Source organism: Cydia fagiglandana, chromosome 2 (genome assembly GCF_963556715.1).
Source record: "Cydia fagiglandana chromosome 2, ilCydFagi1.1, whole genome shotgun sequence".
In the NCBI taxonomy this organism is placed as follows: domain Eukaryota; kingdom Metazoa; phylum Arthropoda; class Insecta; order Lepidoptera; family Tortricidae; genus Cydia; species Cydia fagiglandana.
The window spans coordinates 21871208-21897121 of record NC_085933.1 but is presented as its reverse complement, the minus strand read 5'-3'; the positions used below and the strand labels follow the sequence as shown (position 1 = coordinate 21897121).

Below are 25914 nucleotides of genomic sequence, written 5' to 3'. Positions count from 1 at the left end.
GTATGAAGGGCCTGGGCTACAACCGCGAAAATCGAAGTTCGCAAATTGCGGGGATTTTTCTCTATCACTCTAATTACGCCTTCATTGGAGTAAAAGAGAAAGATCCCCGCAATTTGCGAATTTCGGTTTTCGCGGTAGCCGCTCTGTATTCTGCAGCGGATATGCTAGCTGATGAAATGATTTACGATTAAAGTATATTAATTTCACTTCCTTTATTCCGATTAATTCCCTGTCTTACCGTCATGATCGTGCCCCGTAGACATGACAGTGTTGGTGCTGCATAAGGAGGCTACCGAACTCTCCGACTTTGCTTTGATGAGTCGCTGCGGGGGCGTCAGCAGGTCTTGAAGACTGCCGCCGAGGGTCTTGCTCTGAAAACATAAGTATACATTTTAGTTTAGCTCTATTTTGTAACACATAAAGTAATAAGAAGTAAATTTTCATTTGTCTACTCTCAATTGCTCAAAGGTTGACTGGAAGAGATCCCTTTTAGGGATAAGTTCGCCTTTGTACATTGTATACTTTCTTTTAATTGTATCTTAACCTGTCTTATGTACAATAAAGTGTTTACATACATACATACATAAGAGGTCAAAATTTGTTGATTAGAATACACAGCTAGTTTTATCAGGAAATGTTCTATATGTCACATTTCGGCACCTTCGAACCCTTCGAACTGAACGTGTTGCTCTCGTATTTGAAATGTATCACGTGGTTAAGACGACAATATATTATCGTCGGGTGACAAGCAAAAGTCACTAACTAACATCATTGAAATTATTGGACATTAAACCGTGTTACAAGTGTAATAAAGTGCATTGTTACTTTAATTTTTTGATAGTACTTAGTGACTTTTGCTTGTCACCCGACGATATCATACCATATCATACAGGTCTTCTAGCGTTTGTGAAGCCGAATTCCAGATTTAGTGGCTGCATTACAATTCGACGGGGTTTAGAAAAAAAAATTATAATAAGTTTTCATACAGGTATATTGGCTTCCTAAGGTGCTATTGAGCTTCGAAAGGCTAATTTACTTACCCTGGCAAAACTGCCCTCTGTCTTCCCTTTGTTCTCGTCATCCCTCTTCCTCACACACACAAGCACAACCGGCGACGTCACCGCCCGTAATCGCGTCACCACCTCAACGTGATGTGCGCCTAGTACCCGCCAATCGTTCACCTGAAAATTTAAGATTTATGAATGATGACATACATAGTAACTTCAAACCAACGTGTCTTTATCAGACGATTTCCTGTTATTTTATCAGATTTAATTTACTTATCTCCTTGAGAGAGCTTATCACGTTTATCGGATAAATAAACCAGTATACATTTCATCTTAAATAAACAACCAGAATAAGTGTAACTGTGACTTCGTGGTCCGTAATAACTTCTTGTACTTTAATTCCCTGTCCACTGTCCAGCTACAAAAACTAGCTCAAATTCATGACACACGACGGGGAAATTTGAAGCTTATGGAGACACGAGGAAGATCATGCGTTTTTCTACGACGTTAGCTTTGAATATTTACTGGTAAAATGACTTCCTTTCTGGGCTAAATGCAGAGCCTATTAACCATAGCCATCATACCGGGGAATTCTGACAATCGCTCGCTTGCTCTGACAATTGGTACAAATGACAAAATAAATAAATAAACAAAACAAAAGATTTACCTCCAACAACTCGTCTCCAACTTTATACAATCCTAATCTCGCCACAGGACCATTTGGAGCAATGGCCCTGATGTAGTGTCTCGCTTGCACCTCCTTGCCCCCCACCACTCTCACGGTACCCTCAAGTGAGATGCCCAACCCGCTGTCTTTCTCTTTGATTATTGTTCCAACCTGAAAGGAAAATGTAGTTTAATTAATAAGGGAAAAAGGTACGCTTCAAGCCAAAACCGATACGTTTGCTTCTGGAACGCCTGAAACAGCCTAGGAGCCTATTCCTAGAGAAATTGTATCGAGTCTATATGTGCTTTTGTTCGAAGGAGTTTGTGTTATTTTTAGGGATGTACCGACTAGTCGCCGACTAGTCGGGAAAGCCGACTATCCGGCCACATTTGTAGTCGGCGATTAGTCGGCGACTAGTCGGCAAAAATGGCCGATTAGTCGGCACTTTATTAGTGAAAGAAAAACAGAAAAAATGAAACCAACAGTCAATATTTAGCATATTATGTCTATTTTACCAAAATACCTATTCAGGGTGTGAAAACTTTTGTTCATATAATTGACCGTTTGATCGTTATTGTATGGTGGTGGTGGCTGGTGTTTTCTTCTACAGGTCGATCTCAAATGATTCTCGTGTAATTTCATGGCCAAGTTCTATACTTAAAGGATTTTATTATAATTCAGTTTTTATTAATGTTATTGCAAATTTTAGAGACTTATAAACAGGGCACGTTGCTCGTAAAAACGCTGACCACAGGGGATAGGTTCTTAACTGGCGACTACGTACGAGAAATAGAGCCTTGGAAATACCTCCTACAAGTTGTACCTACTGACGATCTGCTCAGGATCGCGAAATAAAAGAAAGACAGAAATTGAACGAGGATTCCTGTAATAGGTCTTTGAACCTGTAGAGAATACCTTTTAGCCAAGCTAATATATGAATTGCGCAACCAAAAGAGCAAAACTATTGTTTTTCACCTGAAATTATACGAAACTAATAATCTGGCCGACTAGCCGATTAGTCGGCCGACTAATCGGCCATTCGAGCGCCGATTAGTCGGCTAGTCGGCTAGTCGGCCAAATCAATAGTCGGTACATCACTAGTTATTTTATTTCGTACTAATTTGTGACGATACTATCGCGGTCAAGTTTAATAACTCACTTTAGTGTACACTAATATGCAGTAAAAGGTACCTATGTCCCGCCACTTGTCCTGTATCCGACGCGCCTCCCGCTCGGCGGTCTCATCGTCTCGTCCGATCACAATTTCGGCGTTATACGAGGGCGACTGAGGAGTGTAACTGAGAAGTTGGTACCTACTTACTAGTGTCAATAGAACAGATGGCAGAACTTACAATGATATCATACTCGTGCTGCCGCCCCGGCCAGTCATGCTCGTTCTGCAGTATGTCCCGCCACTTGTCCTGTATCCGACGCGCCTCCCGCTCGGTGGTCTCATCGTCTCGTCCGATCACAATCACGGCATTATGCGGCGGCGACTGAGGAGTTGGTACTAATGTCAGTAGAACTGATGGTAAAACTTACAATGATATCATACTCGTGCTGCCGCCCCGGCCAGTCATGCTCGTTCTGCAGTATGTCCCGCCACTTGTCCTGTATCCGACGCGCCTCCCGCTCGGCGGTCTCATGGTCTCGTCCGATCACAATTTCGGCGTTATGCGACGGCAACTGAGGAGTTGGTACTAATGTCAGGAGAACAGATCGCAGAACTTACAATGATATCATACTCGTGCTGCCGCCCCGGCCAGTCATGCTCGTTCTGCAGTATGTCCCGCCACTTGTCCTGTATCCGACGCACCTCCCGCTCGGTGGTCTCATCGTCTCGTCCGATCACAATCACGGCATTATGCGGCGGCGACTGAGGAGTTGGTACTAATGTCAGTAGAACTGATGGTAAAACTTACAATGATATCATACTCGTGCTGCCGCCCCGGCCAGTCATGCTCGTTCTGCAGTATGTCCCGCCACTTGTCCTGTATCCGACGCGCCTCCCGCTCGGCGGTCTCATGGTCTCGTCCGATCACAATTTCGGCGTTATGCGACGGCAACTGAGGAGTTGGTACTAATGTCAGGAGAACAGATCGCAGAACTTACAATGATATCATACTCGTGCTGCCGCCCCGGCCAGTCATGCTCGTTCTGCAGTATGTCCCGCCACTTGTCCTGTATCCGACGCACCTCCCGCTCGGTGGTCTCATCGTCTCGTCCGATCACAATCACGGCATTATGCGGCGGCGACTGAGGAGTTGGTACTAATGTCAGTAGAACTGATGGTAAAACTTACAACGATATCATACTCGTGCTGCCGCCCCGGCCAGTCATGCTCGTTCTGCAGTATGTCCCGCCACTTGTCCTGTATCCAGCGCGCCTCCCGCTCGGCGGTCTCGTCGTCTCGTCCGATCACGATCTCGGCGTCGTCCGACGGCGATTGGGGTGACGGCGGGTGGCCTAGGGCTTCCGAGTCTGGCTCGGTTTCTATCACTGTTGATTCGTCGTACTGTAAAAAATAAAATTCTTGTTATCGTGGGTATCAGAGCATAAAGTTTAAAATGCTTTGTTGTTATAGACTACTGTAAAATGGTGCAGTTATTTAGCATGAAATCCGACCAATGTATCCAAATATACCGGTACACATCGTTAATTTTATAGTAACAAAGGTGTGTTACGATTATTTAGCTACTTTGGCTATCACAATCGCTTTCATGGTGACTTTACCTAAGCTTAGGATAATCTTCATTACAGATTGAGCAAGGTTGTTTTCCACGTGAATCAGTAATGTAAAAAAAATTGTGGGTAGTAGAATTCTGAAGCTGCAATATTTTAAGAGAGGCGACAGTCTGGCTAATAGAGGTAGCTGTGATTACTTGGTAGGTATCTCGATATTATCAATAAGATACGCAAAGTGGAGGAAACCAAGTAGGAAAGCGCACTCTGACAAAGGCTGGGATAACTCTAGGTAGAAGAAGATCAATAAGATACTCACCACACTAAAACTATACTTGGCAAGGGAGGTGACAGACGGGCTGGGAGGAGCGAGAGGCGACCTCCTTCCGTCCTGGGCCGCTAGGGCTTTCTGCAGCTTCTCAAACCCCGCCCCGCGGAGATACCTGAAAATAAAGGTCAAAATACAGGTGAACATTTACATTCACATTACAGTTTGGCTTCGAAGTGTTTTCGGATATATGTATGAGAGAAAGATAGTAATAATGCATCGCGCTCTTATCGCTATAGGTAGGATTAGACCAAGAAAAGTCTGCAGCGATTTTGATAGCCGACGCAGTGCAAGTGCAATACGTCATAATGTCATCGAAGTTTGACGTTTAAAATACACTGGCACTGCGAGGGCTGTCAAAATAGCTGCTGACTTTTCTTGGTTTAACCTATGCGTAAGATCATAGAAACACGTTGGAGCAGCGTATGATAATTCGTTGTGTATCTACAGAAAATGTACCTAGGTTAATAAGTAATGTATCTGTCCAATATTAAACGTCATTAGATAATGATGAAGAATAACAAATATAATGTAGAATGTGAATATGTACCTTAAAGCTTTCAGCCGCACCACCGGCCCTTTGGCATCTCGCAGCAAAGCCACTGCCCTATGGTTGGATACACCGTGGAGAGACACACCATCAACCTGCAATAAAACGATATTAACATTAGCAAATCTCATAAGACATACGTATATTAAAGTAAGGACGCTGAGAACGAAGAATTTCGTACATCGACAATGTTCATATCTCTATCGAACGCGTATTTATATTGCTGTCCCGCCCATGATGCCGGCAGTCAATGACACTGTGCGAGCGGGTGCTTAGCTTCCTTACTTTATAAATAGAATAAGATCTTCAGTAGTTTCTGCTGATCCGCTTATTATTTTCGTAGAAAAATCATGTGTTTCATGATATCATACCCGCAGTCTGCGCCGGTCCGCGAACGCGAACTCCTGACACCCGTACGTTCGGTACTTAAAATACGTGAGTGACTCGTTTTTAATATATTTAATATAACATCTAGTACTTATCCGATTTGTAATTTACCAACCCTAACAGCCAAATCAGCGATTCTGAATGAATGCAAGTTAATGCAAATGAATACTACCTAGTAAAACCTGTAAAACATCGACGTACAGGCAGTCAAGTCCACTAGAAATGCTAATTCATGTTAATGTTCTACATAGGTAAGTCTGAGCTGGCGCTACGGCTGTATTCCGATTGCTACAAGTAACCGAGAGTTTACCTAAAAGTTTATCAAATGTGTGACAAGTATGCGCAAGATACGTCTTAATTACCATCATGCTTATATTTTGCATGCTACCACAGAATTACCTAGTACTATTATTACACAGTTACACCTAGTACTTTTATTGTACAGAATCTCTAACTCTCTTAAGAAGTAGGTGGCGACAGCGCCACGCGCGGCTTATGGTAAACCCCAAAATTGGGGTCGAACCGATGTACTTTTAGCTACCTGTAGCAAAGCGACGAAATCGCGGAGCCACGCTACATAACTTTAATAAGGCTATGAAAATAAATATACGTTTGACGTGGTCAGTACGGGCGGACGCCAGGACAAACAAGCGCTCACGTACATATATTGCTGGTACGGATAGCATAAAAATGCATTGTCCGGGAAGTATTGCAGAGTTCCATGGATGAATGATTTAAGGAGCATAAAGCTGAGACGTTAAAAAGTTGAATAATGCAGAGGGCCGCCTTATTAGAATATAAAAATTGTTAGTAGGTATTCGAAATATATAAGCGACTTTTACTGGATTCATTTTTAAGCAACTGGCAATTTGTAGATTGTCAATTTTATGTTACTACCACAAGCCACCCATGCAACGAACCGAATAGGAGGCTATTCAAATAGTCATTTCTTGTTATCGTAACCGCGTACCTAAATGTAGGTACTGTCGGCGGACTTTCGAACGAGTAAATCAGGGGGTCTATTCGAACTCCTTATTATAATCTTAATTTAACATATATCTCAAATATACCTTAATATTTGGTGTAAACTAGTCTAACTAAACCACGACGTCATACTAGCTGAAAATAAATTAAGTGGATTTATTTATAAGGGCAACGATTGTGCAACCACTTAGACGAAGAACTACTACTTTTGAAAAACTACGGAAAATTACGGTCTTCAGCTGCCAACCAAACAGCTTGCTTAACTTTGTGAACAGGCCGCTTTCGAAATGTTTTGCCAACCGTACCTTGTTGAAGTGGCTCCATTGTGATTTTGCAGAGCTGCATAATTATGAATTGTTGACGAGCTCCCAGGCGAAAACTTTGGAGTTTTTACACAATATGCCCTTGATACGAAACTATGTTTAAGAGGGTAACTTGTATTTATAGGTAAGACTTTGGAAAGGGAGCCTGCAGCGAGTACTATAGATTTAGGAATGTGCGATAAAGAAGATGATATATGCAGAGTGGATTTTTATGCCACCAGGCCGTGTAGCCAAGATGCCGATCGCTTACGCTCCGTAGCGATCGAAACGCAACTGTCACTGTCACACTAATGTGGAAGAGTGATAGAGAGATAGATAATGCTTTTCGTTGTCGAAGCGATAGCGATTGTAACCTTGGCTAGGCCGGCTGGCGGGAAAATATTCTACACAATGGAGATAAGAAACGTAACTGCATTCAGCAATGCGTCTACGTCGCTGCGCGCATTAGACACGACTATGTAATCCTGATGTTATAGTTTTCTTGTTATAATCACTGTCTCATCCTGTCAAACATTTAGTTTTTTTTTTTACTATTTAGTACGATTGGTTTGCCGATCATAAAGCGCTCTGGAATGAAAGCTTTGTGTATTTAGCATTATACTGCCTCCCGCCTGTGCCTACTTACAGACGACGACATTTTCACAAGGTTTCACTTATTTAAAATTGAAGGCAATAATTGTTTTTCGACTACGTTTGTGGAATTCGTAGGGACACTGTATCACAAAATGGCCGCCACCATTTTTGACTCCTGCGTGTTTTAACAAGAGCAAAATCATCCAAATGCGAGAAGATTTCTATTGAAACTATTGATGTTTTAATCTGTATGTACAACATGCATGTACAGTCACCTGCAAAAATATGTTACACAACGAAAGCCGCAAAAATATCTGACACGATCTTATTTGTAGAGCCATAAGAGCGTGTCACATATTTTTGCGGCCTTCAAATAGTAACATATTATTGCAGGTGACTGTACATAGTTGAAGCATTCCACGGGCTGTCCCATACAAACGCATTTTATTTCCTGTGTTGCTACTTTTTTTTCGGCATTTAAAGCAGACGATTATTTTTCTGTGCATATTTTTGACCATTTATCATTGAAAAGGAAACCTGCAAATCTTCAGAAAATTCGCGTTTGTACGGGACAAATGGTAGACAATTTCATGGAATGCTCCAGTTGTCAATGACAGGTAAAAATGACGGTGAAATAGGTGTAAAGTGTTCATACATCTTCAGTCTTTTAAAACATTTACTACGCAATTTACGCGCTACGAGCATATATGTAACACGAACCGAAAACCTATCGATACGACGAGAAAACCCGTACGTAGCGAAAAGTGACAGAACCCGCCTAGCGGGTCGCTGGCAGTAAAAGTTTTCATCATCATCATGAGGCCTTTGACATCTTGACAGGTGACTTATGCAGTGTCTGTATGCGAGGGACAACGTCTCTCGTGGCTGTTTTTATAAGCCAATGCGGGACCGGCATTTGCGACCGCATTTGTGGCAGCTGAAGTAGGGAGCCATTAGGAAAGTTTTAAGGGTCAAAAAACAACCATTTGAAGATAAAACATTAAAACCGCTAGTCAGTGTCAACTCTTATGGCGGTCAGCAAAATATAATCAGCGCGTGTCGATAACTTAGTATAGGTTGGAGCACGCGCTGATTCGCAGATTAGACATATGATGTAAAGATAACAGGATGTATAAAACGCTTAGGTATGATTGAATAAATTAGTTTAAGATTACCAGTCAACGGAGTCTTTTACTCACCGAACCCAGTTCCTCTAAAACTCTTACCAAATTTTGACTAATTCAATATTAAATTAAACCGAGTCAGCGAAAGTCAAATAAAACTCTTCTGAACGAGATCATAATCATACAAGACTATTGATCCCGCGGTTAACCAGGTCCAAAGTTAACCACATTCAATATAAACAACTCTCCAAGTCAAACTCAACTCTAAACTTCACCTCACAGAAGTTACTGTTTCAAGAGCACGCGACAGATACTGTTTCCGTACATTTAAATAACACTGTCATAAACTTTTATGGAAACTGACGACGACCCAACTGAACATGATTGCTTCCGTGAGCAACTGAGCACATTCATATTAGGTATATGTATATTTCAGGGAACTTTAGAAAGAGATAAAATAAAGAATAGAGCTCCGAGACAGACGATAACGCATTTATTTACGCATTTTTCTTTCGTGTTTATTATAATAGTTATGTCCTTAACATTAGCAATATCTAAAGTAGCACAGTCGAACCCCAAAGTGAATTCGGCTGACGAATAGTAAAGGCACAGAATAAATAATTTGACGACCGGTCTGGCCTAGTGGGTAGTGACCCTGCCTGCGAAGCCGATGGTCCTGGGTTCGAATCCCAGTAAGGGCATTTATTTGTGTGATGACAGATATTTGTTCCTGAGTCATGGTTGTTTTCTATGTATTTAAGTATTTATATATTACATATGTCGTTGTCTGAGTACCCAGAACACAAGCCTTCTTGAGCTTACTGTGGGACTTAGTCAATCTGTGTAAGGATGTCCTATAATATATATAATATAATAAAAAAAACCGGCCAAGTGCGAGTCGGACTCGCGTTCCAAGGGTTTCGTATATTACACAATTTTTAACAATCAGTGCCGGATTAAGATATTTTGATGCCCTAAGCATTTCTAGGTGCCCCCTCTTCCTAGGGTCATCAAGATTACATTGATTTTTTGGTAAATTGAGAGAAGTTCATTGCCGCATTACAGCTGAGAATGGAAATCAGTCACATCATTTTATCACGAAAATTCACAGTGCCGCAGCAGTAATGTTGCAACAGAGTACCTAATGCTGTTGCAGTCGCCACCCGAGTGTCACCTTTATCATAGCTTAGAAAGTAATAGAAACGCGAGCGAAGCTAGTGCGGAAATTTTTCGATATAAAAACGCAATATCATAGACAGTTTTTACTTTTAGTATGAGTTTACTTTTACTATGAGAAATCAGTCACATCATTTTATCACGGAAGTTGACAGTACTGCAGCAGTAACGTTGCAACAGAGTAATGTTGCTGCAGTCGCCACCCGAATGTCGCCTTTATCATACCTTATAAAGTTATTGAAAACGCGAGCGAAGCGAGCGCGAAAATTTTTCGATATAAAAACGCAATTTTACTTTTAGTCCCAACCAGGATTTCATACAGAGAAGGGATGGGACAGTTTTCTATCAGCCTAGCCTCGCATAGGGCTCGATATTTAAGGGTCTCAGCGAGGTTGTTTTCATGCATAAAATATCAGCTTTATTTGTGTTATTATAGCAGAGCTTGGAATTGAATTGGCGAAGTGTGAGAAAGGCAGTAGGCCCAGCTGCGAAAGAGGAAAGCTTGGATTTGGATCCACGCCCAAGTGTAATTAAGGCAGAAGATCAACTTTGCCGTAAGGCAGAAGGCCTCGCATAAGACCCAACGCCGAACCGCAAAAGAGTGGGTTGAAATCGAATCTATGCATGTAATCACGACTCTTCTACTGCTACCGATTGTTTCCCAAAGAATTACGCGCCATTATTTTTGCAAATTAGCTTTTGGACAGCTAAAAAAATCGTGTGGTAAAAACGATGTGTCTGTCCCTAATTTTAAAATTTGTTCACCTTTTTCAACCTGGCATTTTGGTGAACGTGGTGCCCTAAGCACGTGCTTGTTTTGCTTATTGGTTACAAAGTATTTATTAATTCAACCATTAAAGTCGACGAGTACAAAAAACTTTGAGCTAGTTAGCTCTCAATTTAACATTTTTTTTTTAACATTATTTTTAATTTGACCTTACAATTAGTCGTAAGTAAGTAAGATCGTTAAATATTTAAAATGATTATCTTATCAGAAAATTATCACCAATTACTCTAAGAAAACTACTACTCTAAGTAATCCGGCACTGTTAACAATGTATTTTTTATGTGAAACGTGAGTGAAATCTCTTTAAAAAATCCGTAGAGGTCGGATCAAAAACTGTAATTAAGTCCGACTCACGCTTGACTGTACATTTCTAATAGGTTTTCCTGTCATATTTTATGTATTTTTTTCAAAATTTTAGACCTAGTAGTTTCGGAGATAAGGGGGGGAATGGTCATTTTTTGCCTATTTTCTTGAATAACTTCTAAACTGTTTATTCGAAAATTATACAAAAAATTTTTTTTTGAGATCCTTACAATAAGCTCTTTCATTTGATATGTAACATGATATAGTTTGAAAAAAATATTTTTTATTTTTTTTCATTTACCCCCCAAAAGTGGCCCCCATGTTTAAAATTCATTTGTTTACGTTACATGTCCGTATTTGGGTCACAAACTTACATATGTGTACCAAATTTCAACTTGATTGTTCCAGTAGTTCCGGAGAAAATCGGCTGTGACAGACGGACAGACAGACAGACAGACGCACGAGTGATCCTATAAGGGTTCCGTTTTTTCCTTTTGAGGTACGGAACCCTAATAATAGTACTAGGTAAAGAAGACTCACTCTCTAACAAAACGCGTCTGTTACGATCAGGACAGATATGACCGCTAGGTGGCGACAGCGCCACGCGCGGCTTATGGGGAAACCCCAAAATTGGGGTCGAACGGATGTACTTTTAGCTACCTGTAGCAAAGCGACGAAATCGCGGAGTGAGACACGCCTGGTAAAGGTAACGCATCACAACTTTAGCTGACATCGGAAAAACTCATTTAGTTATCTATATTATTTTCGTACAGTAAATTTCAAGTTGAAACAGATTTTCCAATGTCTTATTGCCTCTCCAAATCTCGCCGATAATCTAGCAATACATTGCGGCATTTGATCGATTGAATTCATTGCTCCTAATGAGCCAGCAATGGGGTTGGCCGGTCGAAGTATTAAGCAGATGGCGCCATCATAGCTTGCCCTGTCAATCCCTAGAATTGTGTCAAATTTTTGTTTTTTTAATGCCCTGGATGCCAGCTCTTTAAGCCAAATCTCATAGAAAAAGGGGCAAGCTATGATGGCGCCATCTATGCAAACCTTTGACAGTTGCCAACCCCATTATTTATTTATTTATTTAAATTTTATTGCACAAATTTACAAAAAAAGAGTACAATTGGCGGACTTAACCATTACTTTTGGCATTATCTTTAAAATCGCATCCCATTTGTTACAAGGTCTGTAGAAGCCTTTACCTACTTGCTTTTCAAGGTGGGTCAGAAAAAACACGTCACTGCGTCAATTTTCGACGTTCCTAGCCGTGCGTAGCTATCTAATTTTACGACGGTAGGTCTGCATTGTAAGCACACCCGGGAGCAATTCAAAGGACCTAACGCGAACCACGTTCGACGTGTTGCCGCCCTGTCACACTTACGTACTAAATTACAAGTGCAACAGAGAGGCAACACGTCGAACGTCGTTCGCGGTAGGCCCTCTGGAGATAACGAAGCTTATCACAGTATGTAGGTCAATGGCTCTATCCCTCAGCTCTACCAGAGTTTATTGACTTTGTAAATCTGCATTTTGGGACTTATATGTAAGAAATAAGGTTCAAATTGATTTGAATGGTTTAGATTTCACAGGACCCTAAGTAGTTAAGCTTTCGTTTTCCAGTCAGCAAAGTTCAAGGAAATATTATGTAATTTTACTAACCCCAGTTCATGGCTTCATCCGCAAAGAAGTTGTTTCCAACGTAAATAACTTAAATTAGTTTAATATTAGTAAGAGTACGGTACGACACGACAGTTTAAATTCGAATAAGGCAATAAAAAAACAAATTTATTATCAGGCAACTAAAGCCCATATTTAGATATATATACTACAGACAAGGTCGCGGGTTCAAATCCTGGCTCGTACCAATGAGTTTTACGGAACTTATGTACGAAATATCATTTGATATTTACCACTAGCTTTTCGGTGAAGGAAAACATCGTGAGGAAACCTGCATACATCTGCGAAGAAATTCAAAGGTGTATGTGAAGTCCCCAATCCGCATTGGGCTAGCGTGGGGACTATAGCCCAAGCCCTCTCGCGCATGAGAGGAGGCCTGTGCTCAGCAGTGGGACGTATATAGGCTGAAATGATGATGATGATGAATGATGACTACAGACAAACATACAGTATATTAATTTCTTAAACTTAAAACAAAACACTATTTGGCGCCAGAACGGCAATGTATGCTGGCCCCATAAAGCATATCTTCTAAAAGTAAAGTTACGTATAAGGCACTGGTCCCACCGCGAGCTAGTAAGCTATGAGCTATCGGCTATAAACACGAACAAAAGATAAGCACTCCCGTGTAAATAAAAGAGACACGGCGATATTTATAGTTACTCGCCCAGCGGTGAGCTATAAATATCGCCGTGTCTCTTTTATTTACACGGGAGTGCTTATCTTTTGTTCGTGTTTATAGCCGATAGCTCATAGCTCATAGCTTACTAGCTCGCGGTGGGACCAGTGCCTAAATGTGTCAATGTTCAGAGTTTAATTTCCATTTGGCATAGCAACAAGTTATTTTGGAGCAAAGTTTTAATGGAAATGAAATTAAGCGTGTGATTAATATCGTCAGTTAAGTAAAGCTACTTTAATTAATCCTCAACTCTTGTTAAATATACGTAAGAACAAAATTACAATTTAATTGAATTTTGGTTTCTTATATTTTTCGAGTTTATTAGATTTTTTTTAATTAGAAATTACACTTTTAACACTGACAGATTATATCCATACAAAATCATTCATTATCTGTTATTCAATCAAAATAAGTCTCCACGTGAATGCAGCATGTATAGTAACAGCACCAGTCATGGGACATTTAAGAGGAAATTTGGAGTATTTATGATATTTCCCGCATACATGTAAATGGTCTACCGCTTAGCGTGTTAAAAGATGAAAGTCCTATCCGTCTTTCATGTTTTAGGCGTGTTGTATCAAAGATACAGCAATTAGTTTCCACATATTTAACAAATTAAAAGTATGCTTTTTTTCTCCAGTCATGGACACCAAAGCTCCAGTAATGGGCCCCCGGTAATGGACGTGGATCCAGTAATGGGCCCCCTATAATGGACATTGCTCTATCAGTATAAAATATTGAAATGGGGAATAAGTTAGGGGAAAAAAAAAACAATTTTTGGTATAAGCTTTATTGCTGAATGTATTTTTCTTTCCACAGCCAATTATTATTGTATTAGATCCATCGAGACAATTCTAATATACCCAAACACAATTAGTTAGGGTTTATTGCGATAAAGTTCCCATGGCCACCTCCTGTCTCCGTCATCAGATTAGGTCCATGTTATCATAATATTGCATTATCATCCGATTTACATACTTAATTACGTACACAAAATTTCAACTGAATCGGAAATCAAAAAGTGGCTCAAATTCAGCTACCAAGATTGGACCGACACTAACTAACAGGGCAAGTTAAATAAAAGTTTGGAAAAACGATATTAATTTATCCGGTGTCCGAGAATACCTCCTGATTGACATATTTCGTAACTACATTTTACTTCTGTATTGTTTAAATATGATATTATGGCATGGCAAGCATCATTCTGTCAATTGTCCCATCATAGGAGGTACGCAGTTTTACAGCTCCTATAATGGGATTGGGCCAAATACCACTATTTTTTTTACATCTGTGGAGTCACAACATAGTGTGTTGTATACCTTATCATGGTTAATGCAATTAACAAAACACATTCTAGTTTTCATCAAGTATTAATTAATTGAAATTTAATAAGTTAACTCACCTCTCTTAGCGAAGTTGTTAAGAATTCGTAGTGGTATTTTTTTTCAGTAACACGACAACTTTTGGGTTGACGCCAATTTCTTAAAAAACAACCAAATTTAATAAAACTTCAAACTGAAACAGCTCTAGGACTCTTATTTATGATAATATACAGCCAGTGTTTATAAACTACTTTTAGATACTTATTTTAGAGGAATTATGTTTTTTTGTCCCATTACTGGTTCCACGTCCATTATAGGGTATACTACTATAAGTATTTTTGTCTTTTGCCTTCCGAAATGGCGCAATTAATTATTTTCTACTCTTGAAGTACAAATATACCTGTCAAAATAATTATATTATTTCCATAGGTAGAATTACTAACTACATAATCATATTTTAATTCAATCTTGAACTTAGCACTTGTTATTCAAGTAACGTTACGGCTGTGGGTACTCTACTATAATAGGGAAAATTTGCCTTAAAGACTTTAATATAAGACCTAAATTTGCTCAAGTCTACGAGTAAGTCGCATTTTAGCATACATTAGTCGGTGCAAAATTGAATCTCACCGATTTAGGAATAGGATTCAGATTTGAACGCTCAATCCTCATCTCATTCACATTCCATCGAAAAACGGCTACAAATTACGTGGAGCTCGATTCACTCGCGAATAAAGTAAATTTACGGGCTCACGGCGGATTTATGGATAAAACTTGGAGCATTATATACCTAGGTCAAAGTAAAGTTTATGGGAAATACCCGGTCGTATTTACAGAGCTAAATGGCTCAATTATACTCAAATCTGGCCATTCGCATTTGTCCTGTGGAACAGGGATATCTAGCTAACAAATAACAGTTATTTTCACAAAACCAATACGTTTTGCTCCGTAAAATAAATAGGAGTATTACCTATAACAAACTGTACGTGCGATTAGTATCTAGTTAATTTAGATACACGGCAGGTAATCTTTCGACATGATAGATAATGTGTGGCATGCGGCACTCACCTCAACAATGCGGTCGTTGACCTGTATCCTGCCACATAGGTCTGCGGCGCTGCCCTCGCTGATGCTTTTCACGAAGATGCCGCTCAGCTCCTCTGTGAAAGAAGGCAAAAGTCAATGTCATCTCTTTACATAGAAAATTGACCCATGGTTCCCCTACAAAATTATAATCGGAGTCGGACCTCGCTAAGTTTTCATGCCAACGACTTATGTTTGGTACGTCAAGTAAGGCGCTCCTTGGGATATGTGTTATGCATTGTCACTGCTAAGTCAGTGCAAGTTTAGCGTGGTTAGAGATATGCTTCACTAATATATTACATGCGGGCATTGTTGAACGATGGAGCAGACCTATGTTCAGCGGTAAATTTCCATGGCTGCATGATAAATGCGCGCACTGCGCACAGCGCTATCCTGTCACACGGTTATGCATGATATATTACATTCGATGTGTATCCCTTCGTTACTTTAACGATATCATTCGATACATTATTCACCGATAGCTCTTCAATGAATACAAAACTTCCTGAGGAAACCAGGCTAAACCGCAAAAGGCTTTTTCCCTCTAAGTTGAAAGGCAAGGATAGCCAGAAAGTTTCGTAGGTAAATAATGTTCTTAACTATGTCATCCTTTAGGATGCATGCGGAAAAACGCTTAAATTAGTTGTTTTCCTCAACTTCAACGACTCAACTTGTCGAACGACCTTACTATCTATAAAACATCGTATTCCAGAAACTAGAATTTTGCTATTTGTAGCCAGATACAATCTAGGTCAGAGTATTCGACAGCAAACGGATACAGCGTCGGCATACCGGGAAACAATCTAATGTTTTATCTTCACGGTTTATTGAAACTGCGCGATAAATCAAAGTAGGAAAAAACAGAGTATTGTATGAGATCGTTCCCAGATGAAGATAAGAACGGGCCGGGCACTCGCGGAAATTGGAACGGTGTTTAATTATTTTGTCTTAGTACGCTGAAATGGGGACTTAAGAGAGAAATAAAAAAATTGAACTAAAAATAAGATGCAGAGTGTGGCAAGGTAAAACCTAAACATACATTTTGGTGTCAAAATACGACAATTATATTTTTCAATAATTTAAATAGTTGTCACCAAATGCACATTATCATTATAATCATACCTAAGTAATGTCAGAGTAATATCAATTCAAATACTGGCTCTCTCTTGCATAGTAGGGTCTGCCATCTAGTGGATTAAATCTATAAATGGAAACTTGACATAATTATTCGCGCCAATCCTATAGGAGGCATCTGTGCTGCCGTCAACAGTTCATGCAGTTCAGTCCTTAAAAGTAATCACAAAATACATAGCGTCATACAGTGTCATTCGCTTTAATTGTCAAATGCAGGGTACGACTTTTTCATATACTTTTCTACAGAGTACTCCCTGTTTTTGACTTTGCTACTCTTCTACGATCAATAACTGTTCTCTTCTGGTTATTGTCCATCGTCCCAATCTATGCATTTTACGCAACGAGTTAAAGTTCAAAAGAATAAATATGAATACCAAGCGTTGCTTTTATGAGACGGGTTTTCTTCTATCATCGCGTGTTTCACTCCGTGTAAACAACGAACAAACATCGTAATTGGTACAAATTGAACAAGGAACTATTACATAACAAGGGCTTTTTAAAGTGTTTAGTCCACTTATGACGATAAAAATAAAATTGCAACTTTAACTTTTTAAGCGTTACTTTAAGAATGTTTTGTTGTAAGCCGTCAGTAGGTAATAACAGTAAAACTAAGAGAGTCTACAGCGAGAATTGAAATTTTATTATTTGCTGTGATTGCCTCTGTATCGCTCGAATATTATGCAAGAATGATAGAGAAACGTAATATCTAATAAAATTTCGATTTTCGATGTTCGCGGTAGAAGCGGCGCGGCGCAGAGTTCTCAGCGTCAGCTGAAGCAATAAGTATTTTTGATATGATCTGCTAACCACTATCTAGAACTTGTAGAGTGGACCCTTTCAAACCCAAAACGCTAACTGATACATTCAAATAATCGCAAAACCCAATTTTGATCATCCTATGTGTATTATAATTACAAATCTCAAACTGCACAAGCACATACCACCAACAGTCCAACTAGTTCCGAATTCAAACTAGAAGTGGAGCGGTTAGTTGCGTTGCGGAAACAGCCGCGCCGTTGTTAATCTGTTCGGGTATTGGGAAAGTTGGGAGTTGGGACATGTGTCCGATATCTCGGTGGATTGGTTTGTTTTGATAAGCGAGAGGAGAATGGGTAATAAACACAACTACTTAAATCAGGCACTTTATGCGAAATAATGTTAAAACAATCAGTATTCATGCTACATAATGTATATATCCCAATAAAGTGTAATTATATGGAACTATGTAAACAAAAGTCACTAGTAAATTCATCATTCAGAGGCAATTTCAATATAGCGGTTTGTTTACATAGTTAGCAAGTTCCATAGAATGACACTTAACCTTACCTTACTTGAAATGTTTTCGAGTTAAATCTATCTTGGATAATTTCGTGCTATGTAGAATGGCCGAATTAAGTGGACACTTGGACAGGCTCTGTAATTATTTTCTGCCTCATTTTGCGCAAAAAACTGACCCAACAAAAAGGGTAAAATGTTTTCTGTGTAAGCCCTAAACAAACTAGACTACGGACCACAAAATGTTTTCTAAAATATTTACTTCTAAAATTTCACTTATAAGCTTACGTATTTAAGAACCCGCATTTTTCTAAAATTAAAGTTTAAGCTGGTTAGCTAGTTAATCCCAGTTAAAACGTTTTTAAGGTATGTAAGAATTGTATAAAATGTATGAATCCCTAGCGTCTCATCGGTTTTATTATGAAAGTTCCATTATTTTATAAAATCTTATCTACTTTATATCTAAAATTGCGGGCACCGGATAAAAGATTCATTTTACTAGGAAATACTTAAAAAAAAAGCTCTTTGACAGTCTCCTAACTATCTAAAAACCGGGCAAGTGCGAGTCGGACTCGCGCACGAAGGGTTCCGTACCATAATGCAAAAATGGGCAAAAAAAACGGTCACCCATCCAAGTACTGACCCCGCCCGACGTTGCTAAACTTCGGTCAAAAATCACGTTTGTTGTAAGGGAGCCCCACTTAAATCTTTATTTTATTCTGTTTTTAGTATTTGTTGTTATAGCGGCAACAGAAATACATCATCTGTGAAAATTTCAACTGTCTAGCTATCACGGTTCATGAGATACAGCCTGGTGACAGACGGACGGACGGACGCACGGACAGCAGAGTCTTAGTAATAGGGTCCCGTTTTACCCTTTGGGTACGGAACCATAAAAACCTTTTGATAGTCTCCTAACTATCTAAAAACCAGTAGATACCCAAACTGCTCAGGTTACTAGGCTATTTTCAGATACTCCACGAGGCACCGTCGAAGCCTCCCGGTCAGCTGCAGGTACCTACTCGTAATTTGACACCCCGACAGATCGGCCCACATACCGCTTCTAAATTTAACCCTGTTACTGTTCGGTCAAAGTTATAGGAGACAATCGTTCGGTAGCTTTGGGACAGTTGCCTTTTTGGTGCTGACTTCGTTATGCCTCGAAAAAAGTTGATTAATAATTTGATAAATAATAAATAAATAAATATAATATGAAATAAGCATATCAACCTTCTCCTCCGAACTTTTAAAGTAGATGCTTATTGCGTCTCATTATTATTTGGCAGCGTTTTTCACAGTTCTGTGAAGCTTTATTGCATAGATTTTGTATGTCGTTATAAAACTGGCACAAACGTGCCATAAAAGTGTTTTCACTTTTGTTCTTGACTTTAAAAAAAGGCACGTATTTTGTCTAAAAACTTCCATTTGTAAGTATTTTGTTTTGTTTTAATAATCTCAATCGACTTTTATCGCAGTACAAACTTAACCTCGTAAGGCCAATGTGCATTACAAAGTACTTATACCTACTTCATAACAATGTAGTTAGAGTAGTTAGAACCTTTCATAAACCAAAAAAGTAGTATTTCTTTTGTTTAATTGTTTTCTCAAACAAACAGAATGCATCCGAACAAGTTGGAATATTTTGTATTTTGGGCCTTACGGAGTTAAGGAGTAGTTCCGTGCCCGTTGACCGCTTCTAGTTTGCACCAAAAGAATCAACTTCGCCCCATCTAGTTAGCGACCCGCTGTGCCCGCAACTATTTATATTCCACCACTTTGCCCAATATTGGAGTAGTTTATTCCGCGAACTCGCTGGATGTATTCTAACATTTATAACTATTTTGCGATTGTTATAAGTACACTGAGAGAAAAAAGTACAACAAAAACACACTTAGAATTACAAAAATAAACTTAATCCGGGGACAAGGAGAGTCAACTAATAGGAACAAATTGACTTTTGCAATTTCTATTAGTTCTTGCAATTTCTATTATCTGTTTGTTGAAATTATATTTGGGATTACTGAGCTGTTTGTAGAAATAAATAAACTGTACAGAAATAGTGAAACGTCCATAATTATTACTAAAACTTCATTTTTTCCCCCAGTACAGAACTGTTTTTTAATTCCTGGTGATGATTTTTCTCTCAGTGTAGTTTAAGCTGTCACTTAATGTCGCTTTTATAGTTAGCAGTTAACGTAGATTTGATAATGGCTTTACTTATGAATATGCTGGTAATTCTCAGCATCCCAAGCGTTAGTCAGTTGTATTATGCTTCGGTGCCCGAGATAAACTCCGGTAACGCATCCCAAGGATTAATGAAGGCAGATTAGGTCTGAATGGGAAGTGTACGATATGTATATTGTTTGTATATTTTCACCACACCAGCTCGAAAAGGCTTACTTTGCACTTCAAAAACTGATAGCAAAGTTGCATTTTATTCACATGTGAGGCAAAAAATCAAATGCAAATGTTGAGTTGTTTTCTTATGTTTGCTGGCAGAATCGACTTTTAAATGATGATTTTGGATGTTAAATATTTAATAACATTCATTTGGGTTTGATTTTGTCTGATGTTTTACATTTAAAAGAATAAAGAATTTAACATTTGTTTCGGGTTGGTGTGCTGAAAAAAATTTTGTTTCACTCGGGGGCAAATTTTGTTTAATCCTCGTACTTTGAAACCACGAATATTAGCACGAGCGGTTAAACAAGAACTTTGCCCCCTTGTAAAACAAATAAGTATTAGTACCTTGCTCGCACACATAGCCAGCGACGGTGATGCCCAGTCCGAGCGCGGAGTCCTTGTTGAGATCCACTTGGTAGCTTAGGGTCTCTGGCTCCCCCGTACCACGAATCGCCATGTCGAGCGGCAGCCTACATTACAAACAAACTATGAACAGGTAAACCTTTAAAAGCTGCGTTCATTTGTCAGATTAAATGATCCAAAGGTCAAATTGTAGTTGTTAAACGAAAATAATATAACTGCTAAAAAAACCCTTAAACCTTGACCATCAAAAGTGACGTCAATGATTTTTAAACACTACACTAAATCAATGGAGTACCGACAAGGTAGTACCATAAGTATTCGGCTTCTTCAGTATTCTCTACAAATTAATACTGTTCAGGGATTATTTTCGCGGTAGCGGGTGATGGTGTTGTACTAAATTCACATTGATAGCTCTTGAAAGCTTTTCACATAGGAAGTAGCTGCTTAGGAATATTGTTACCTCATAGGTGGAGGTTGCGGGTCCGGCGGGGGCAGGATAAGCGGCGGGGGGCGGGGAGATGGCGCCAACGCCCCGCGCGGCACCACGGCCACCATGGATGCTACAGGCTGTAACAAAGATTACATTTTAACTGGTGAAATACTTCAGTGTGTATGGCATTCATGCTTTTTATAAACGTTTTCATTCATTCTTTCATTCTTTCATTCATTTCATTCATTCATTCATTTTTACAAACATTTTTCGCTACATAGCAATAAACAGTGCTACGGCGTAGCACACACCTAAACAGTTGAGGTCAAAGTAATACACATCTTCGCACAACCAAAGCCCAGTGTGAAACACTTGCTATAATGTGATGCTCAGATTCATATTTAACAATTTGTTATGTTTAACTGCTTTTGATACAATTTTGACGATTGTCATGACGATCGGCGCGCATCTCACGCAAGTTGTTCGCTTCATTTCGCATGTACCAATCAGCGTGATCGATCTTCAAGGTCGTATCAAAACCAGTTCAAAATCATAACTTATCGGACTCACTGTTTCTCTCAATTTCATTTTCGCAAAGCACCGAGCCCGCTGTGTCCTGCTCCTGCCTCGGCTAACTTCTTCTCGAGCTCGACCATGCAAGTAATGTAGGTAACTGTGGTGATGACTTACCCTGTGATGCAGCCTCTCCTCTATAACAGGTGGCGGGGGCGATACCTGAGCCGCATCTTAGCAAAGAGCACCAAAGCCGTTGTTGTGTCCGGCCTCGGCCAACCTGCTTTCCAGCACTAATGTCTAGACCAGCTCGACTAGATACCAAGCGGGACACACTTGCAGTTAGTAATGATATGATAATTTTATCTTACCCTATGATGCAGCCTCTCCTCGATAATAGTGGGCGGGGGCGACACCGGAGCCGCGTCTTCGCAAAGAGCACCAAAGCCGTCGTGTCCCGCCTCGGCCAACCTCCGTTCCAGCTCGACCGGGTCCGTCAGCAGTCTGGATGGAACCACAGGCGCGGGTGAAGCGCCGAGAGACTGTGAACAGAGGAGTCGTTGTCAAATAATATTTTAAAGTATAAGCAGTTGTTTTTGATTTTTTTTTTGTGTGGCGGGTAAGAGGGGAGGCCTTTGCCCGGCAGTGGGACACACTAATAGGCTATAGTACATTATTGTCGAGGCTCGGAAGTAGCTACTTGCAGGCTAAGGATTCGTTTTAAACGGACGACCTTGGGAGTCCGTTTAATTGAATCCGAAGCCAGCAAGTAGCCTTCCAGCCGAGTCATATATAGTGCTTTTCTCAAAAATGGTGCAAGAAATATAAATATCATAGAAATATTTTACAAAGCAACGTTCTTACGTATATATTATCAAAGAAAAAAAGCCCTTGCCGCCTTTTTATTTTTTTAATAAAAAAATAGAAGTGTATTTTTCTGCCAAAAATACGCCAAACTATTTGAGACAGTTAAATAGTCGCGGTACTAATCATCTGTTTGGCTGATTAATGGGCCTGTGCCTTCATTTGATATGGTCATTTCAACTTTTAAAAAGTTTGGAACTCGACAAATAATGGAATTTGTATGCAACATTGCAGTCCCAAAATCGAGACTGCAATGTTTTTAACTTTTTAATTTTTGACTGACCATAAACTACGCGCTTCGCGACCTAATTTTTAGACGGCAAAGTCGACTTTGCCGTCCATTTTTGAGAAAACAAGTATTGTACGCTGTGTGTTTTTGATATCCTATAAGTACCTGAATATTTCCAAACGATAACCGGGAAACCGGATAAAGTTAACTTTTAAGATGGATTACTATTTACCACCAGATAAAATAAATAATATCAGAATTTCATCCAAACCGTTTAACCATAACCAAGTTCGTTTGCTTCGTCGTCCTAGAGCTATTTTATTAATCCAGAGCTCTTTCACTTTATTTATTTTATATTTAGCACAAAATACCCTTTTCATAATCTCATAAATATTCGAGGTTGCCCTAAAAATGGGCAATTAATAATTCAAAAATTGCGGCGGCACGTTCCAGGGTTTGTTCACTGACAAAAATATTTGACGGAAATTCGTCGCTCGCCCGACGAATGCCAAACAGTAAAAATCAGAGCTGAGTTTTTACACACGACCTGAAGAGTAAATACATCCGGCAGAAGGGAACCACCATATATATAAACTTGAGGAACAAAGGGATTCCTTGCGGTTTGATTTATAATGTCAGTTAGACATTGTTGAAGGTTTCTGCTAGTTGATCCCACAGGTCTTATTATATAAATCACCGAGTCAAAGAACATAACACTCACTAGGAGATCTGTTTAATAGAGTTGAGAAACAAGCATTTTTTCAAATATTTTAGTTATCTATTAGTTGCATAGATTTTTCGCCCCCACTACCTGAATGAAAATTTCATAGTTGTTTTCGAGAAAGCGGTCACTAGCAAACAAATATTGTTCAAACATCGGCGGACCGCTCGTTTACTTATCCAATAGTGGTGTCATATAGCTCGATCTCTATCCCTACTAACCATTCAAGGTAAATGCCGCACCTGTATGGACGCACCTCGAATCATCTTCATATAGATAAGATGACACAAGCTCAGTGATGATGGTAATGAGAACATTAAATATTATCTGAACGATTCCTGAAATACGCAGAGACCGAAGTTTCCCTACATCTTTTCTACTGTCATTACGTTTTCTTTATGTTCGCTTTAGGGTACTCTTCACCTGACCTGTTCTGTAATAATTATCTTTGATTTTAACAAAGTACTGACGTATTCCGCGTTCCTCTCAACGTCTCAGCTCTCTTGCAGCCAATGAAATACTTTGAGTATTAGACGACATATACACCGTGTTTTTTTTATTTCCGTTAATTTCAAGGGTGCATTCCTGAGCTTAAATTGAGTAACTTTCTCAAAGACACCGATATTCTAATGACCTCCATTTCGGAGATATTTAATTTTTTTTTCCTATAAGGCCTCTACAAGCGTGTACACTTGCCTTAGGGCCGGTTTACATATTGATTAGTGTTTATAATGAGTTCATACATTTGCTCCTAAACTAAAGTACAATCTTGGTCGATCGATGTTCGAAATGACATTGATATGTGACAGATTTCATTTGTTTGGTTGAGTTAAATGTAATACCCGTGTTACAACAACGCTAACGTGTTACAATATTTAATAACTTTTTAAACTAAGTTTTTTTTTAAGGCAAATATTTATTTTTTATTAACTATGCCAATTAGTTCTCTTAAACGTACTTAACCATACCCCGAAGTTATCGGAATTCAATAAAAACACGGTGTATAGTACCTACCCGGTTCTAGATGCTATCCTTAACTTGAAGGACTTTTTAGCATGAAAAGGACTTTATTTTTGACAATGTATTGTTGACTGTGGACATAACAATAGCATCGCTCTCAGGTGTATTAGAAAAATTTGATATTTAACACTTGAGTGTCAACAAAGCTTACATTTTTACCACAACTAGCAATGTCATTGCATACCATTACGATAGCGACTACCCCAAAAGCCAAACCCATATTTCAATCACCAAACTCCAGGCCCGAGCATAAAATCACAGTAATGGCAGCCACACCCCGCAGCCGTCATACGCGTCTCACTGTAATGACGTTATGGCGCCTTGATGTGGACATTAATGTACATACACATATTCCAAATTATATGTTGTGTATTGTCATGGAAATAAGCGAGTGCGGTCGAGCTGATTATTGGAATATACCACGGGATTTCATCTATCTCATACATATCTGAATACAAGAATTTCGATTATCGAGCTTTGCGTAAGGTCCGATGAGTACCTACTTGTAACGCTGTCTAATATTGTCCATAATAATATTATTTATCTCACTGAATTTAGAGAGCTGCAAAATTTAAAGATTTACGCACACAATTAAAAAAAGTGTAGTGAGATAACTTTTACTCATCGAGTGCAGTGAAAGAAATGTGACTTCGCTCACTCTTTTCTATCAGCAAGGTACCTACAGTTATTGTGAAAAGCAGGCATCTAATGTAAAAAAATAATAATAGCGTATTTTATAATCCCGAATGCAGACAACATACTCTTTTGTTTTGAGCTCCCCGTTCGTTCACAAGAGTCGCCTTTTTTGTAAAAAAATAATAAACACCTTTAGGTACTTATTTCAGCATTTCCAGCCTCGTTTAATAAAACACACTCCCAAAAATGAAATTATGTTTTTAAAATCCGCTCAGCTCGCTGAACGTTGTCAAACAAAGTGTGAAAATATTGAAGCTTTGAAATGCTATAGGTACGAGTATTATCCGAGTAGCTATAGACTCGTTCAAAACTCTAAAAAGCGTAATTAAAAACCATTGTCACGAGTCAAATTAAACTAAACTTTATGTTAAAGGAATAAAGCTTAAATATTGTATTTAGTCTCAATAATAGGTAAATATGACAACATCACGCTTTGGTACTTATTTCAGCATTTCCAGCCTCGTTTAATAAAACACACTCCCAAAAATGAAATTATGATTTTAAAATCCGCTCAGCTCGCTGAACGTTGTCAAACAAAGTGTGAAAATATTGAAGCTTTGAAATGCTATAGGTACGAGTATTATCCGAGTAGCTATAGACTC

The 25914-nt window shown here is 39.2% G+C and overlaps 1 protein-coding gene across 1 annotated transcript in view; it reads right to left on the bottom strand.

The window, feature by feature from the left end:
• LOC134678858 (uncharacterized) overlaps positions 1-25914 on the bottom strand; it is a 164272-nt gene that overhangs the window by 100769 nt on the left and 37589 nt on the right. The window contains exons 5-14 of the mRNA XM_063537578.1: positions 22154-22324; positions 21300-21406; positions 20822-20946; positions 15650-15741; positions 5235-5329; positions 4676-4799; positions 3977-4189; positions 1675-1845; positions 1041-1181; positions 239-371 (exon numbers count right to left, since the gene is read on the bottom strand). Coding sequence (XP_063393648.1) covers positions 239-371; positions 1041-1181; positions 1675-1845; positions 3977-4189; positions 4676-4799; positions 5235-5329; positions 15650-15741; positions 20822-20946; positions 21300-21406; positions 22154-22324 — 1372 coding nt within the window. The remainder of the gene's footprint in view (positions 1-238; positions 372-1040; positions 1182-1674; positions 1846-3976; positions 4190-4675; positions 4800-5234; positions 5330-15649; positions 15742-20821; positions 20947-21299; positions 21407-22153; positions 22325-25914) is intronic.